The sequence below is a fragment of the Salvelinus namaycush genome, chromosome 14 (genome assembly GCF_016432855.1).
Source record: "Salvelinus namaycush isolate Seneca chromosome 14, SaNama_1.0, whole genome shotgun sequence".
Taxonomy (NCBI): domain Eukaryota; kingdom Metazoa; phylum Chordata; class Actinopteri; order Salmoniformes; family Salmonidae; genus Salvelinus; species Salvelinus namaycush.
This window is the reverse complement of record NC_052320.1, coordinates 33,192,487-33,207,127: the sequence shown is the minus strand read 5'-3', so window position 1 is coordinate 33,207,127 and position 14,641 is coordinate 33,192,487. Positions and strand designations below refer to the sequence as shown.

Here is a 14,641-nt window from a genome sequence, read left to right as displayed (position 1 = left end):
ACTGAGGAGTGAGGTGTCCAATAGAACTATCCCTTCCAGAACCACAGAAGTTTCCTACCACAGTTTCAGTGATTGAAATTAGCCAACAGACCTGGTCTCCCAGGTCTAAAGCAAACATGTTCAATCATAAACACAAAGTGCCTGTGGAGCTCCAGGACCAGGGTTGCCTACCGCTAGGGGATAGCAGGGGGCTAGAGGTGAAATTCAGCCAGCGATACGCTCACACTTGCCTTGCGTCCGGGAAGGTGTGCCGGCCCTGGGCTGGAGGCTCTGCTGTCCTCCTTCACAGGCATGAGCGTGTTCGCACCCCCGTTGTTCACAGCAATGGCTTCCATGTCAGGGCTGGTCACCGCCACCCGGTACGACTGGTTCCTGCGGTTCCTCCTCGATGAGAAGCCATTCCCGTCACTGTCGTAGTCCTCCCAGGACGCATCAGGCTCCATGGCAGAGTGACGGCTCCTGGAGGAGGAGGTGGTGGAGTCGGCCTCCAGACCCAAGGGGAAGGTGACCACGGTGGTGTGGTGGCGGGGCTTACTGGGCCGACTGGTCACCGCCAGACTCTTGGGGATTAGCTGTTGGGTGCCCAGCTTCCGCGCCGCCGCACTCTGAGTGCTCAGGACCACCGGCTTCCGCACCGTAGAGCCTTCGGCCAATGAGGGCTCGGCCTGGGACGTGGGCGAGCCCTGCGGTTGGCCATGGTGGTTGTCCAGCGAGTCACAGTCCAGCTGCAGGTCGGAAGAGAAGCGTTGCTCCAGCAGGAGGGAGGTCTGGTCGCCCATGGAGCCGTCTGATTGTCTGTTGGACATTCCTGGTCCGTGGTCCCGGTGGTTCAACGTCTACCTGCCTGAGAGCTTGTTTATCTCTGCAGCATCAGCAAAAGGCTACCATAGCAGCATAGAGACTGTTGGGACAAATACAGGATGTCAACTGGAGCCAGGTAGGGGATTTAAGTTTTGCAATTGAATGCAACTATAAAAATAAACATTTGTTTCACTATGTTTCAAAGATTAAACTCAGTGGAATGTGGAAAATATGGGTGGAAATAGATACTGCTTTGAATGTGAATGTCCTGCTTTGAATTTCCCGCTCAAATGCCAGACAACTAGCCAACCGATGTTCCCTGGCTACCCAAACTCTTTGCACCGGCCAAACGCTACGCCACTACCACGGACATTAGTTCCTTCTCCGCAATGAGTCTGGATCTGAGTAGGGTCCTTGCTATACAAGATCCTTGGGACGTCCCTACCACATTGAAAGCTTAAAAGTGTACACTGAACAAAAATATAAAAACGCAATATGCAACAAATTGCAAAGACTTTACTGAGTTACAGTTTGTACAGTGCATTCGGAAAGTATTCAGACCGTAACTTCTTCCACATTGTTACATTAGCCTTATTCTAAAAGAAATATTTTTAATTCCCCTCAATCTACACACAATACCCCATAATGACAAAGCAGAAACAGGTTTAGAAATGTTTGCAAATTCAGACCCTTTACTCAGTACTTTGTAGAAGCACCTTCGGCAGCAATTACAGCCTCGAGTCTTCTTGGGTATTCTTTTTTGCAGATACTCTCAAGCTCGGTCAGGTTAGATGGGGAGCGTCGCTGCATAGCCATTTTCAGGTCTCTCCAGAGATGTTCGATCGGGTTCAAGTGTGGGCTCTGGCTGGGCCACTCAATGACATTCAGAAACTTGTCTCGAAGCCACTCCCGTGCTGTCTTGGCTGTGTGCTTAGGGTCATTTTCCTGTCGGGAAGGTGAACCTTCACCCCAGTCTGAGGTCCTGAGCAAGTTTCATCAAGGATCTCTGTACTTTTGCTCTGTTCATCTTGCCCTCAATCCTGACTAGCCTCCTAGTCCCTGCTACTGAAAAAAATCCCCACAGCATGATGCTGCCACCACCATGCTTCACCGTAAGAATGGTGCCAGGTTTCCTCCAGGAGTGACACTTGGCATTCAGGCCAAAGACTTAAATCTTGGTTTTATCAGACCAGAGAATCGTGTTTCTCATGGTCAAAGATATTTAGGTGCCTTTTGGCAAACTCCAAGCAGGCTGTCATGTACCTTTTACTGAGGAGTTGCTTCCGTCTGGCCACTCTACCATAAAAGCCTGATTGGTAGAGTGCTGCAGAGATGGTTGTCCTTCTGGAAGGTTCTCCCATCTCCACAGAGGAACTCTGTCATAGTGACCATCAGGTTCTTGGTCACCTCCCTGACCAAGGCCTTTATCCCGATTGCTCAGCACTAGGAAGAGTCTTGGTGGTTCCAAACGTCTTCCATTTAAGAATGATGGAGGCCACTGTTCTTAGGGACCTTCAATGCTGCAGAAATGTTTTGGTACCTTGCCCAGATCTGGGCCTTGGCACAATCCTGTCTCCGAGCTCTGCGGACAATTCCTTCGACCTCATGGCTTGGTTTTTGCTCTGACATGCACTGTCAACTGTGGGATCTTATATAGACAGGTGTGTGCCTTTCAAAATCCTGTCCAATCAATTGAATTTACCACAGGTGGACTCCAATCAAGTTGTGGAAACATCTCAAAGATGATCAACGGAAACAGGATGCATCTGAGCTCAATTTCGAGTCTCATAGCAAAGGATCTTAATAGTTACGTAAATACGGTATCTGTTTGTTTAATAAATGTGCAAAAAAATCAAAAACCTGTTTTCGCTTTGTCATTATGGTGTATTGAAGGGGGAAATAATAATTTAATCAATTTCAGACTAAGGCTATAACTTAATGTAACAGTATAACTTTACGTCCGTCCCCTCGCCCCGACACAGGGACCCTCTGCACACATCATCAACTGACACCCACGAAGCATCGTTACCCATCGCTCCACAAAAGCCGCGGCCCTTGCAGAGCAAGGGGAACCACTACTTCAATGTCTCAAAGCGAGTGACGTCACCGATTGAAACGCTATTAGCGCGCACCACCGCTAACTAACTAGCCATTTTACATCGGTTACATTAACAAAATGTGGAAAAAGGGAAGGGGTCTGAATACTTCCGAATGCACTGTACCTTAGGGTAGGGCCGTGGATCAGAAATTAAGTCTGTATCTGGTGTGACCATTTTACTCATGCAGCACGAAACATTTCCTTCACATAGAGTTGATCAGGCTGTTGATTGTGGCCTGTGGAATGTTGTCCCACTCTTCAATGGCTGTGTGAAGTTGCTGGATATTGGCGGGAACTGGAACACGTTATCGTACACATCGATCCAGAGCATCACAAACATGCTCAAATGGGTAACATGTCTGGTGAGTATGCAGGCCATGGAGGAACTGGGACATTTTCATGTTCATTATGCTGAAACATGAGGTGATGGCGGCGGATGAATGGCACGAAAATGGGCCTCAGGATCTCGTAGCGGTATCTCTGTGCTTTCAAATTGCCATATATTAAATGCAATTGTGTTCATTTTCTGTAGATTATGCCTGCCCATACCTCTACCATGGGGCATTCTGTTGACATCAGCAAACCGCTCGCCCATACATGCTGTCTGCCATCTGCCCGGTACAGTTGAAACCGGGGTTCATCCACGAAGAACACACTTCTCCAGTGTGCCAGTGGCAATCGATGGTGAGATTTGACCACTGAAGTCAGTTACGACACCGAACTGCAGTCAGGTCAAGACTGATGAGGACGACAAGCACGCAGATGAGCTTCCCTTAGACAGTTTGAGCAGTTTGTGCATAAAATGCTCAGTTGTGCAAACCCTCAGATGATCCCGCAGGTGAAGAAGCCGGATGTTAAGGTCCTGGGCTGGTGTAGTTACATGTGGTTTGCGGTTGGACTTGAGGCATCTGTGGCATTGTGTTGACAAAACTGCACATTTTATTGGCCTTTTATTGTCCCCAGCACAAGCTGCACCTGTGTAATGATCATGCTGTTTAATCAGCTTCTTGATATGCCACACCTATCAGGTGGATGGATTATCTTGGGAAAGGATTAATGCTCACTAACAGAGATGTAAACAAATTTGTGCACAAAATGTAAGAGAAATAAGCTTTTGAAGGTATAGAAAATATATACATTTTTGTTCAGCGTAAAACGGTTACGTAAGGGTTAACGTTGGGGTTAGGTAAGGGTTAAAGTTTGGGTAGGGTAGGCATGTTCCAAGGATCCCAGATAGCACTAACCATCTGAGTACCACCCCAACGATTTCTAGAACAAACACATTCTGACCGTTCTGATTGGGCCCAGAAACCAATAGGTTGGGTCAGAGCCAGAACACACGTGGGTACAGCAGCGTTTGGAAAATGTGTCATTGGCTTGATACTTTGATTGGATATAGTTTAATTAGTTTTCTACAACACCCGTTTTTTTGGAACGACCAATGATGGCAACATAGCCACGGGAAGCAGTTTGGGAATGGGGGTGCAGTGATTTGGGGGGAGGGGATGCCGAAAATTGCCTGCATTGAAGACGTCTATATCGGTCCACTAATACAGAACTAGTAAAAGGCCCAGTGCAGTACTGTTGTGCTTCTTTTTTTTTTTTAATACTAAATGTATTTGAGTGTTTTCCAGCATTTGTAACTTGAGTCTGATAATTATCTGTACAAAACAGTTAATCTGACAATACTTGTGGAATATAAAAATACTATATGATTTCCAGTTTCTTGACACTTTGCAAATCCAACTTATTTCTGTGAAAACTGTAATGGTCTATTCATTCCTTTTCCATGTTAGTAGACACTCTTATCCTAAGCAACTTACAGTAGTGAGTGCATACATTTTCATACTGGTCCCCCATGGGAATCGAACCCACAACCCTAGCATTGCAAGCACCATGCTCTACCAACTGAGCTACATCATCCATCACATACCACTTGATGTTTCAATGTTCTCAATTACTGTATTGTGCATTGTTTTTCTTCATGGCGATGGAAAGTCTACAGGTACAAACCTAGATGACAAGTCTATGTACAATACAGTAATTTACATTAAGTGGTTTGTAAGGATGGTAAATTAATACTGCGCAAAACGAGTTTGTTATTTGATCAAGAAATATATTGAATTTGAGATCCTATTGGCCCGTCCTAGCATGCATCTGCATATTTCCGTTAGGGAACGCCTACTGTGTTAAGTGCACGTGTGCAATAACTCCATTCGCCTTTGCATTCCTTCTAAACATTGCGATTTTGTAGCGATTTTGTAAAACTTTGACAACGGGTAAAGTCTACAAAAAGTAGTCCACTCTGTTCAAAGCATATTTTAGTTTTGGGATCAAAAAACTGTACGGAGATCAAATGTTTCATTGTTCGCAGAATGTCGGCCAAAATGAATCTTCTTCCATCTTCTCCCACTACCGGCGACTGGGGTTCTCTCACTACCATATGTGGTAGTGAGTGGAAACGCCAAGCGGATGCTTCACATTTATACATCAGGTGAAATGTCTGTGTTATTGTTCTATCGCTCTGCCATTTCCTGGTTGCTAAAACTCCAATAGTTCGCCTAATTTCAGTTTGTGACAAAATAAACGAGTGTAGGGAATTATTGTACCATCTAAACCGCTGTGAATTATATTTTCAGCTGTTTGAAACCGAAAGTAAAAAAGATGCAAAAACAAAACGTAAGAATGGTAAGCATAGAAATAGGACAGAACAGATCTACCGCTTCTTAGACTTGCTTTCAAGTAGAATGGTAGATCTATAACTCACAATTCTATGTGAATTTGGTCGTGTCGCCCAAAAAGTTACATATTGCAACTTCAACTGTGCCCGTTCCCAACGGAATAACATGGCAATCAACCCATGACTCGCCCCTCACACCTACCCTCTACATACCCCCAACACAAATCTGTGAACTGACTGAACTGCATTTATAACAGTTTGTAATAAACCGAGTGGGCTACTTTACAGACGCATGTATATAGCCTTGAGGGAAAAAACGACTTGCACTGCAGCCAAACATCACCCGAACCCGTGTCTATCACACAGGTAGATTGTGTAACTGTAGGTTTATAAATCATAATGACTGTACACTTTTAAAAAAAAGTTAGAACGCAAGTATGGTAAATACGCGTAGTTTATGTAGGCTATGGGATCTCAATTTGGTAACTGGCCTATAATTTGCAAAGACAACGTTGTAGGGACAAAAATACGAATAAGTGTATCGATGCAGTATTTGTAACAACCCCATTTATCACATATTCGTGTTTTATGTTCATAATTTCAATAAAACAATGGCATACGCACGGTGGGTGCACCTCTTGAAAACTTCACCGTGTATAAGTTGATTAGAAAGGAATGTGAGCGTCGCACTCACACGGTCCACGACCACTATAGCTCTAAACTAAACGTAATTAAAAACTACTTATAAATGTAGTACTACTGTACCTGTTCAACTCGAAAAAAATTGTCATCTTCCAAACAACTACGTGTTATATATCTTGCATGTGTTCAGAAAGTGTCCAGCAGAACAGTCGCGGAATTAAAAAAAAAAAGAAAAAAGTAGGCTAAATTGACTCCCTTTCGTGTAGACTACTTTTCCTTCTCTTCCTCCTCAGTTTACATATATAACAGAGCCCATCAATCTGTGCATGCTACGTCACTACAGGTGTGTGAGGGCGCGTTCCTCTGCCCAGGCGTTGCTGAAGCATACCAGATCTTACAATGCCTGGATAGGTATTTTAAGTATCAGCTAACCATATATGTTATAGCAGTCTGTCAGTGGATGACACAGTCTATAACGTAACACGCAAACGTTGGTTGACGCTTGCAACGTCTGAGGAGGTGAACGGGACCTGAAATCTGCTGTCAAAACAGCGAGATTTTGACAATGTCAGAATATTTTCCAGAGAAGCATTGGTTAAATATGAAGCTATTGCGATGTAACTTAATTGATAGATTATCCCTTTGAAATTGAATTTCATTTGTCAGTGGATTAAATTGAGAGAAAAACAATTACAACATAATTTGAAGCTACAAATTTGCTTGTTTAGTCAACCCATAAAATATGACCCACCAATAAACCTACATAAACAAAGGAGCAATAGGGTTTAGCTACAAGGTGCATTTCATTACATTTTCAAACTCAAATTCCACTTGAAATAGCAGTCTCTGCTAAAAGTGATATTGCATGACAACATTATTTACCACCTGTTTTGAAGCTGTCCATAATGTGTTTACAAATCTCTTATGGCAACCAAAACAATGGAGTAGATTCTCATTTTTGGTATTATGATGGGGAAGTATTATAATACTGTAAATCACATTCTTATAACGTAAATTGATATTTTCATTAGTTGAAATGGCGAATGAACGACTGAAAATCGCACAGATGTACGTTTTTACGGACTAGTAGGCCTACAGATCCTTATATAACCCCTATGGTCCTCCCGCTCTAGGGGCCAACTCCAGGATAAAGGTCTCCCCTGTTCTGGTGAAGAGTTTGCTATATGACTGGGGTGCCATCTAGTGTGTTTACAGCTATATTACATGTGCAAGGCAGTGGTAGAGAATCAACTGAAAAAGATAAAAGATTGCAGTAAATTGTAATTTATTTATTTAATTCCATTTGACAGTCTGAAAATATAGTTTTACATTAATGAAGCAATAATCTATGTAAGCAAGGCTGAGAACTGTAATATCATGCAATTTTGGAACAATGAAACAACAAGTATTGAGGGTTACTATATACAGTATTTATGTATAGAAAATCTTCTAATGGCAATGACGTTTACATAGTTTTGAATTTCAACATCAATATGGCATCCAATGAATTGAATATTTCCAAATGATTTCTCAACAAAGGACCATGCACTTCCTAATATATTATGTATGTAATGTATATGTTTGATACACCCAAAATATACAAAGTAAACCTACAGCACATTTTCTGACATTGAGGGGTTCCCATATATTTGTTATATACACATTCAGAAAGACACATCTGGCACATTTCTCTGGTCCAACAACTCTAGCCACAACAACTACAGTGCACAGTCTACCAACCTATAAAACCTACAATGTGTCTATGGTCATTTCTGAGAAAGATGATGCCCGAGTTACCTTTAGTTTGGTCCCCTGGCAAAAGAACCACAATTTGCCTAAATTAAAACCTGTAGGTGGATTGAAAATAATAATGTAGGCGAATAGGAAAACAATGAGAAAGAATAGAAAGCCAACATTTTCCTGTGATCCACATAATGGTATTATACACAGAGCAGCATAATTGAAGGAGTGTTTAATTTTAGCCGGAGAACACACAAAGAAAAAGGGCATCCATGAGGACTTGTGTTTCTCAGACACACACACAGAGGAGAGAGAGTGGGGGAGAGAAAGAAAGAAAGAGAGAACATTCTCCTCTAGTAAAGGGATCTGCTCATAAAATATTAACTTCCAAGGTTTACTGGGACAAACCAGATATAGGTCACAGGACAGGAGTCACTGATGTTTTTTGAGGACTTTTGCAACATTCAGTTTGCTGGTTAGACTTCTGTTACGATTGTGTCCCTAATATTTTCCAGATCACTTCAAAAAAACATGTTTGCTTATTGAACTCAGAGATTTGCTAAATAGTATTTTTTCAAAGTTGCATGGATATTTCTTGGCATGGTTGTGAAATGTGGTCTGGGGTGTTCAATTCTCTTGGATAACAAGAGACGTGCTTTTGTTTTGACAACACAGAAAATTATGACATCCATAAGACACAATATGCAAGACACAAACAATTCACCATGATCACAATAACTTAACATTTAATGACATTCATTGAAAAATAAAAAAGGGTTATATGCTCAATTTATTAATTATTAATTTAAGATGATACGTTACTTAAATTACGCTTTCCAGAACTAGCAAAATTAAACCCATTTTAAAAATGTTTCTGGTTGCAGTTAAAAACCATATGATATTCATGTCCACTGAAAAATGTAAAGGAGGGACCTCTATCAATTTCCCATCTGTTTCAATAATATCTCTGCAGTTCAGATGGGCTCGGTGAGAAATAGCATCATTACGTAGAATGGCCTGATTCCATGTCTTTGTGCATTAAATGCAGATTAGGATATATGCAGTATAGAAATGCCTGCTGTCATAGGAAAACAAATATTTAAGTCTTAAGCATCTATCGGAGTCCAAAACGTGTATGTGTACGCACAGCAGTGTTCTAGAATATTGGACCGTTGGCTTTCCTCCTTTTCAAATTCTCAGCACAGCTCAAGCAATCTCTCCAACTATCAACACATTCAAATGAATAGAGGACGTGTACGACGAGCCGCGTTGGTTGGGAATTATGGGGGAGGTGCGCATTCGGGCTGTGCGTCCCCCGCGGACGGTGGCCTCAGAGCCTCGTAGCTATGTCACAATGGGATGCCGGACTATCATATCACTGCGTCATTGCACTCTGAATTACACTTTACTGGAGGTTAGGTTCAACAAGCTGTTGCTTATTACGTTGACCATGACACTTTCCATCCTAAAAGCAAACATACAGTAGCCTACAACAGTTTAGTTTAAGAGCTCAGTTATCAATGTAAGTAGTGGGTGTGGCAGATGCAGGGAAAACAGATGACATTTGGGAAAAATGGCTGGACATATAGCCATGACAGATGTAATCACCACAGTAAAAAACTACTTTTCCCACAATGCCCCACAAGAGAGACCAACATTGAGCAAGGTTGTGATAGTGTACGGTGTGGGAACTTTCTACAAAGTGTCATGTTAAACAACTTGACGTAAAGTAAGCTAGTGTATATGATTCAAGACTTAGGGTCTTCATGGTAGTTGGGTTGGGGGGGTTGACAATGAAGGTGCAGAGGGTTGGACAGGGAGGTTGATGTGGGCAAGGACCTGGGGGTGCCATGGAGAAGGGCTGTCTACGGTTTCGCTATGTCTCCTTTCTTTAGGATGATCTGCCGTTGCCATGGCGCCAGTTTGCTCTCGTCGTAACCCAGGGTCCGTAGTCGCTCCTGCTCCGTCTTCTCCTCGCTCTCCTTCTCCTTCTTTGCTCGCTCCTCCTCTTTTCTGAGTGCACCAATGAGAGGGAAGGAGAATACAAGGTGTCAGTATGATTCAATGCTTGTGTACCATAACAAGTGACTGTCACCGGTAACACTTCCTTTCACAGTTCTGTTTCAGCTGGTATTAAGAAACAATTGCCTGAGTCACACTATAGAACCAAACCGAACCGTACTGTGATTGCTCTGATATTTTATTTTTACATTGTCCTTCCCAGCTCAGTTCCAGAAACTATGGTAGATGTGTAACCAGGCCAGCCCAGTACAGCTCGCTCGGTTTGGCCCTGTTGTATGAATAACAAGGTCACAATTAGCAGTCTGTTAAGCTATCAATACACTCCGTGCCATGTTTGGAATGACACAGAGTACAAGGAGTAGCATGTAAGCACAAAACAGGTTCTGAATTTCAGGCCAGATCACAATCAGACCTAGGTCAAAAACAAAAAGTTACATTGAAGTATTTGAGGTGTTCTTGAATTAGCTGGGAGTTTGGGACTATTCCATTGTACCAAATCAAGCACAGCTCAAGTATTTGACACAGGTCTGGTAACAATGGATACTTTTGGTACTTCTGGTAACTACCTGGTAAACCAACGTTACGGTGTAATTTATAAATACGTACCAGGTAAATAGACTTATGCCTCATGGATGTTTTATCTATATCTTTAATGCATGTATGGTATTTCATGAAGCAGGATTGATGAGTTAGTGAACTAACTCTGATCAACAATCAGCAATGATGTGAAACCAAAAATGCCATATGGCACCAATGATAATAACAAATGTTTATTTCTTACCTTTTTTGCTCCCTGCCCGACCCGGAGAAGATAAGCACAATGGGGAATTTAAGTAATTACAGTATTAATCCATGGCATTCAAAATGTTACATTACTTAATGACTACAGGAAAGAATGCATAGCGGTTACAGTAGGTAGCTAACTATATACTCTAAACATTTCAGGATCTACATGACTTGCAAATTTTAGAATCAACCCACCCAACTGAACTTGAGGTGGGGAAAAGACAGAAAAAAGAAATAAAGCATTAACCAGACAGACATAAACAACCAGAGAAATTGACAGAAGTGAGGACAAATCAGAGAGCAGAGTGACAGTGGAGACCCCTAGGGCTCCTGATTGGAGGAATGGGACGGGTAGCGCCGTCTCTCACTCACTTCTCTTCATCAAGCTTTTTCTTCATGATGTCCCTCCGCCACGCTGGCATGGATGCCAGGCGCGCCGCCTCCTCGTCCACCTGCAGAGGACCAAACACACAGGAGCCAACATCTGTCATAATGGGGCCCCACTGGTAACACTGTCCCTGCCCGTCTCCAACTCCACTACTACAGTCATCCCTTTAGCCTCCCAGGAACTGAGACTTTCCCATCCTTTCTTGTTTCTATGATGTAGCTCACAAAGGTGACACACCTGATGGGATTAAGCATAAATTAGATTAAGCATCAACTTAATCTCCAACACCACCCCAACATCAACATATGTGAAAATGGCACATTTCTATGTATTGTAGTAAAACAAGATACATGAAGATAAGTATTTCCAATGATGTCGGTATGCAACATGGGATTTTAACCAATTATGAATAGGCATTGCCTACTAATTAATTGGTTGATGATGTCATTGGAAACACTTATCTTCCCCTATCTTTTTTACTACAAAACATAGAAACGTGTCATGTTCACATACATTGATGTTGAGGTGGTGCTGGAGATGAATATTGTATAGAGCAGACCAGGCTTCGAATACTATTTGAAATCATTTCAAATGTATTATCTGGGCTTGATTGAGCTTGCTTGGTGCAAGGTAACCAATAGAGTAGTTGCAAAACCCCGCCCATCTGGCACTCCAGACAGGATAAAGCATTTTCAAATAGTATTTGAACCCAGTATAAAGACCCTATCAGCCAGACTGCGGCATAGAGAGACACATTTTTAATCGACTTAAACCCAGTTCATTGCAGACAGGTTGTGGACCGTCCACGCACAGAGGCGTGTGCACACACTACCTGAAACTTGACCGACTCCCCTCTTTCAGGTCGTAATTGGAGGCGGGGCTGAGAGGAGCCATCTTGGATTTCTAATATTCACATAGCTACAGATCTATTACACCACACCCCCACATAGCATTTCACTGGCCCTAGCCAACAGTATCCTGGTAAGCTTATCTGTACACATTGCATGTTTAATGATTCCCCAGGGAATTATAAAATTTGTGTGTGGGGGGGGGGGTCATTTGATAGACATGCAAGGAAAGTGAGACAAAGCCAGTTTAATGTTACCAATACAACAGGAGAGCATCCATTCTAGATTGACATGGTTGGATACTAATTGCATCACATCAGAATAGGCGTTCAGCGCGCAATATCGGCTTGCATCCATTCAAACATGCATACCTGGAGGGGTAACTATTGCCGTTTAGGGGATGCAAGGAAATTCCTCTAATTACGTAAAAAAATATATTGTCATATTTAACTTGCAACGGTCATCAAAATTGTTAAACTGTTTTAAAAAGAATTATAATAAATGCAACAGTTGGCAAATGGATGAAGTTACTCGTAACGTTAGCGGGGAAAAACAACAGGCACAATATAAACTCAACATGTAAAGTGTTGGTCCCCTGTTTCATGAGCTGAAATAAAAGATCCCAGAAACGTTCCATACGCACAAATAGCTTATTTCTCTCCAATTTTGTTTACATCCCTGTTAGTGAGGATTTCTCCTTTGCCAAGATAATACATCCACCTGACAGGTGTGGCATATCATGAAGCTGATTAAACAACATTCTCATTACACATGTGCACCTTGTGCTGGGGACAATAAAATAACACTATAAAATGTGCAGTTTTGTCACACAACACAATGCCACAGATGTCTCAAGTTTTGAGGGAGTGTGTAATTGGCATGCTGACTATAGAAATGTCCACCAGAGCTGTTGCCAGACAATTGAATGTTCATTTCTCTACTATAAACTCCATTGTTGTTTTATAGAATTTGGCAGTACGTCCAACCGGCCTCACAACCGCAGACAACGTGTAACCATGCCAGCCCAGGACCTCCACATCCGGATTATTCACCTGCGGGATCGTCTGAGACCAGCCACCCGGACAGCTGATGAAACTGAGTTTGCACAACCAAAGAATTTCTGCACAAACTATCAGAAACAGTCTCAGTCTCATCTGCGTGCTCGTCTTCCTCACCAGGGTCTTGGCCTGACTGCAGTTCGGCGTCGTAAACAGACTTCAGTGGGCCAGTGCTTACCTTCGATAGCCACTGGCATGCTGGAGAAGTGTGCTCTTCATGGATGAATCCCGGTTTCAACTCTACCGGGCAGATGGCAGACAGCATGTACGGCGTCGCGTGGGTGATAAATTTGTGGATGTCAACGTTGTGAACAGAGTGCCCCATGGTGGGGTTATGGTACGGGCAGGCATAAGCTACGGACAACGAACACAATTGCATTTTATCGATGGCAATTTGAATGCACAGAGATACCGTGACGAGATCCTAAGGCCCATTGTCATGCCATTAATCCGCTGCCATCACTTCATGTTGCGTTTAGATTTTTGTTCTGTGTAAATTGACAATCATTCTGTCAAAATTAATAATCAATATTTGGCTGGGGGGCCGGTGTTTGCGTTTATAAATTGCCTTAGATAATAGTCTGTTGGGTTTCCGGACATCTAGACAGTACCCTCAATCTCAACCATGTCTCCAGTATACAATCTTGCCTCCATCCTGTACTCAAATCTATGTATAGACCTATCGCTATGGTTACCACGAGACGAGAGTGCCTCCCACCTCGGATTGATTGGCTTAAAGTAGATCAGAAGTCGTCCACTGTAAGGAGTAACCTCCTTGTGGCTTCAGTATAAGCCACCTCTCACTAGCATGACAGCAGGTGACAGTAAGAGGGTTACTAGCCCAGGGGGGCGGAATTTAATCTGGACGACGAGAAAACGCTATGACAAAATGTGTCTTTGCTGCCATGGCTGTCTGTCGCAGTAGAGGAATAAATGTTGGTTGACAAATGTAGAAATACCCACATCGACTGGCTCCCTTGTTGTGCATACTGGTGTAGTACTCTAGTAGGGCGAAAGGAAGCACAATTTGTTTTTTAAGCGCACTATACTCTTACTCAATTTAGGCTCATTGCATGGATCACATTATACTAGGCTAATTGGGAACGGGGAGCTTTGCATGACCTTTGAAAAGGCAGTAGAGAACCAATCATGAACAGGCTCTACAGGGGATTCTTGAAAAGTACGTTTTATGTTTCAGGCAGAAAGATTAGACCGTTGATCGTTAATGAAAAAAGAACGTAAATGTCTGGGGGTAATTAAGGAGGGCGCTACATGTAGGTGCTACACATCGATCAGATAGATATGTTTTGTGTAGAAAATACATGGTCCTCTGTCATGTAAAAAAAAAAAAAAAAAATTATAGCCGCTCTGCACATTACATTTCTATTTGGAACGTTTGGAATATTGCACCCCACTGAATAATACCCTGAAGTGGTCAGCTTCTTGTCACCTCGTGAATCTGACTTTGACCTGCTCCTAAACAAAGCATACATATCAAACAAAAAGTTACTTACTCAAACTTTATTGATAGGAACTAATTATGTAACAAATGAAAAAAAAACACACATCTAAATGCAA

General features: G+C 42.5%; 2 protein-coding genes across 2 annotated transcripts in view; both read right to left on the bottom strand.

Moving 5' to 3' along the window:
• Positions 1 to 6,473, bottom strand: part of arhgef16 (Rho guanine nucleotide exchange factor (GEF) 16) — a 36,196-nt gene extending 29,723 nt beyond the window's left edge. Inside the window, exons 1-2 of the mRNA XM_039008442.1 lie at positions 6,345 to 6,473; positions 288 to 901 (exon numbers count right to left, since the gene is read on the bottom strand). Of these exons, the coding sequence (XP_038864370.1) occupies positions 288 to 806 (519 nt within the window). The 5' untranslated portion in view covers positions 807 to 901; positions 6,345 to 6,473. The remainder of the gene's footprint in view (positions 1 to 287; positions 902 to 6,344) is intronic.
• Positions 6,474 to 7,534: 1,061 nt separating this feature from the next.
• Positions 7,535 to 14,641, bottom strand: part of espn (espin) — a 102,949-nt gene continuing 95,842 nt past the window's right edge. Inside the window, exons 12-13 of the mRNA XM_039007454.1 lie at positions 11,142 to 11,221; positions 7,535 to 9,974 (exon numbers count right to left, since the gene is read on the bottom strand). Of these exons, the coding sequence (XP_038863382.1) occupies positions 9,827 to 9,974; positions 11,142 to 11,221 (228 nt within the window). The 3' untranslated portion in view covers positions 7,535 to 9,826. The remainder of the gene's footprint in view (positions 9,975 to 11,141; positions 11,222 to 14,641) is intronic.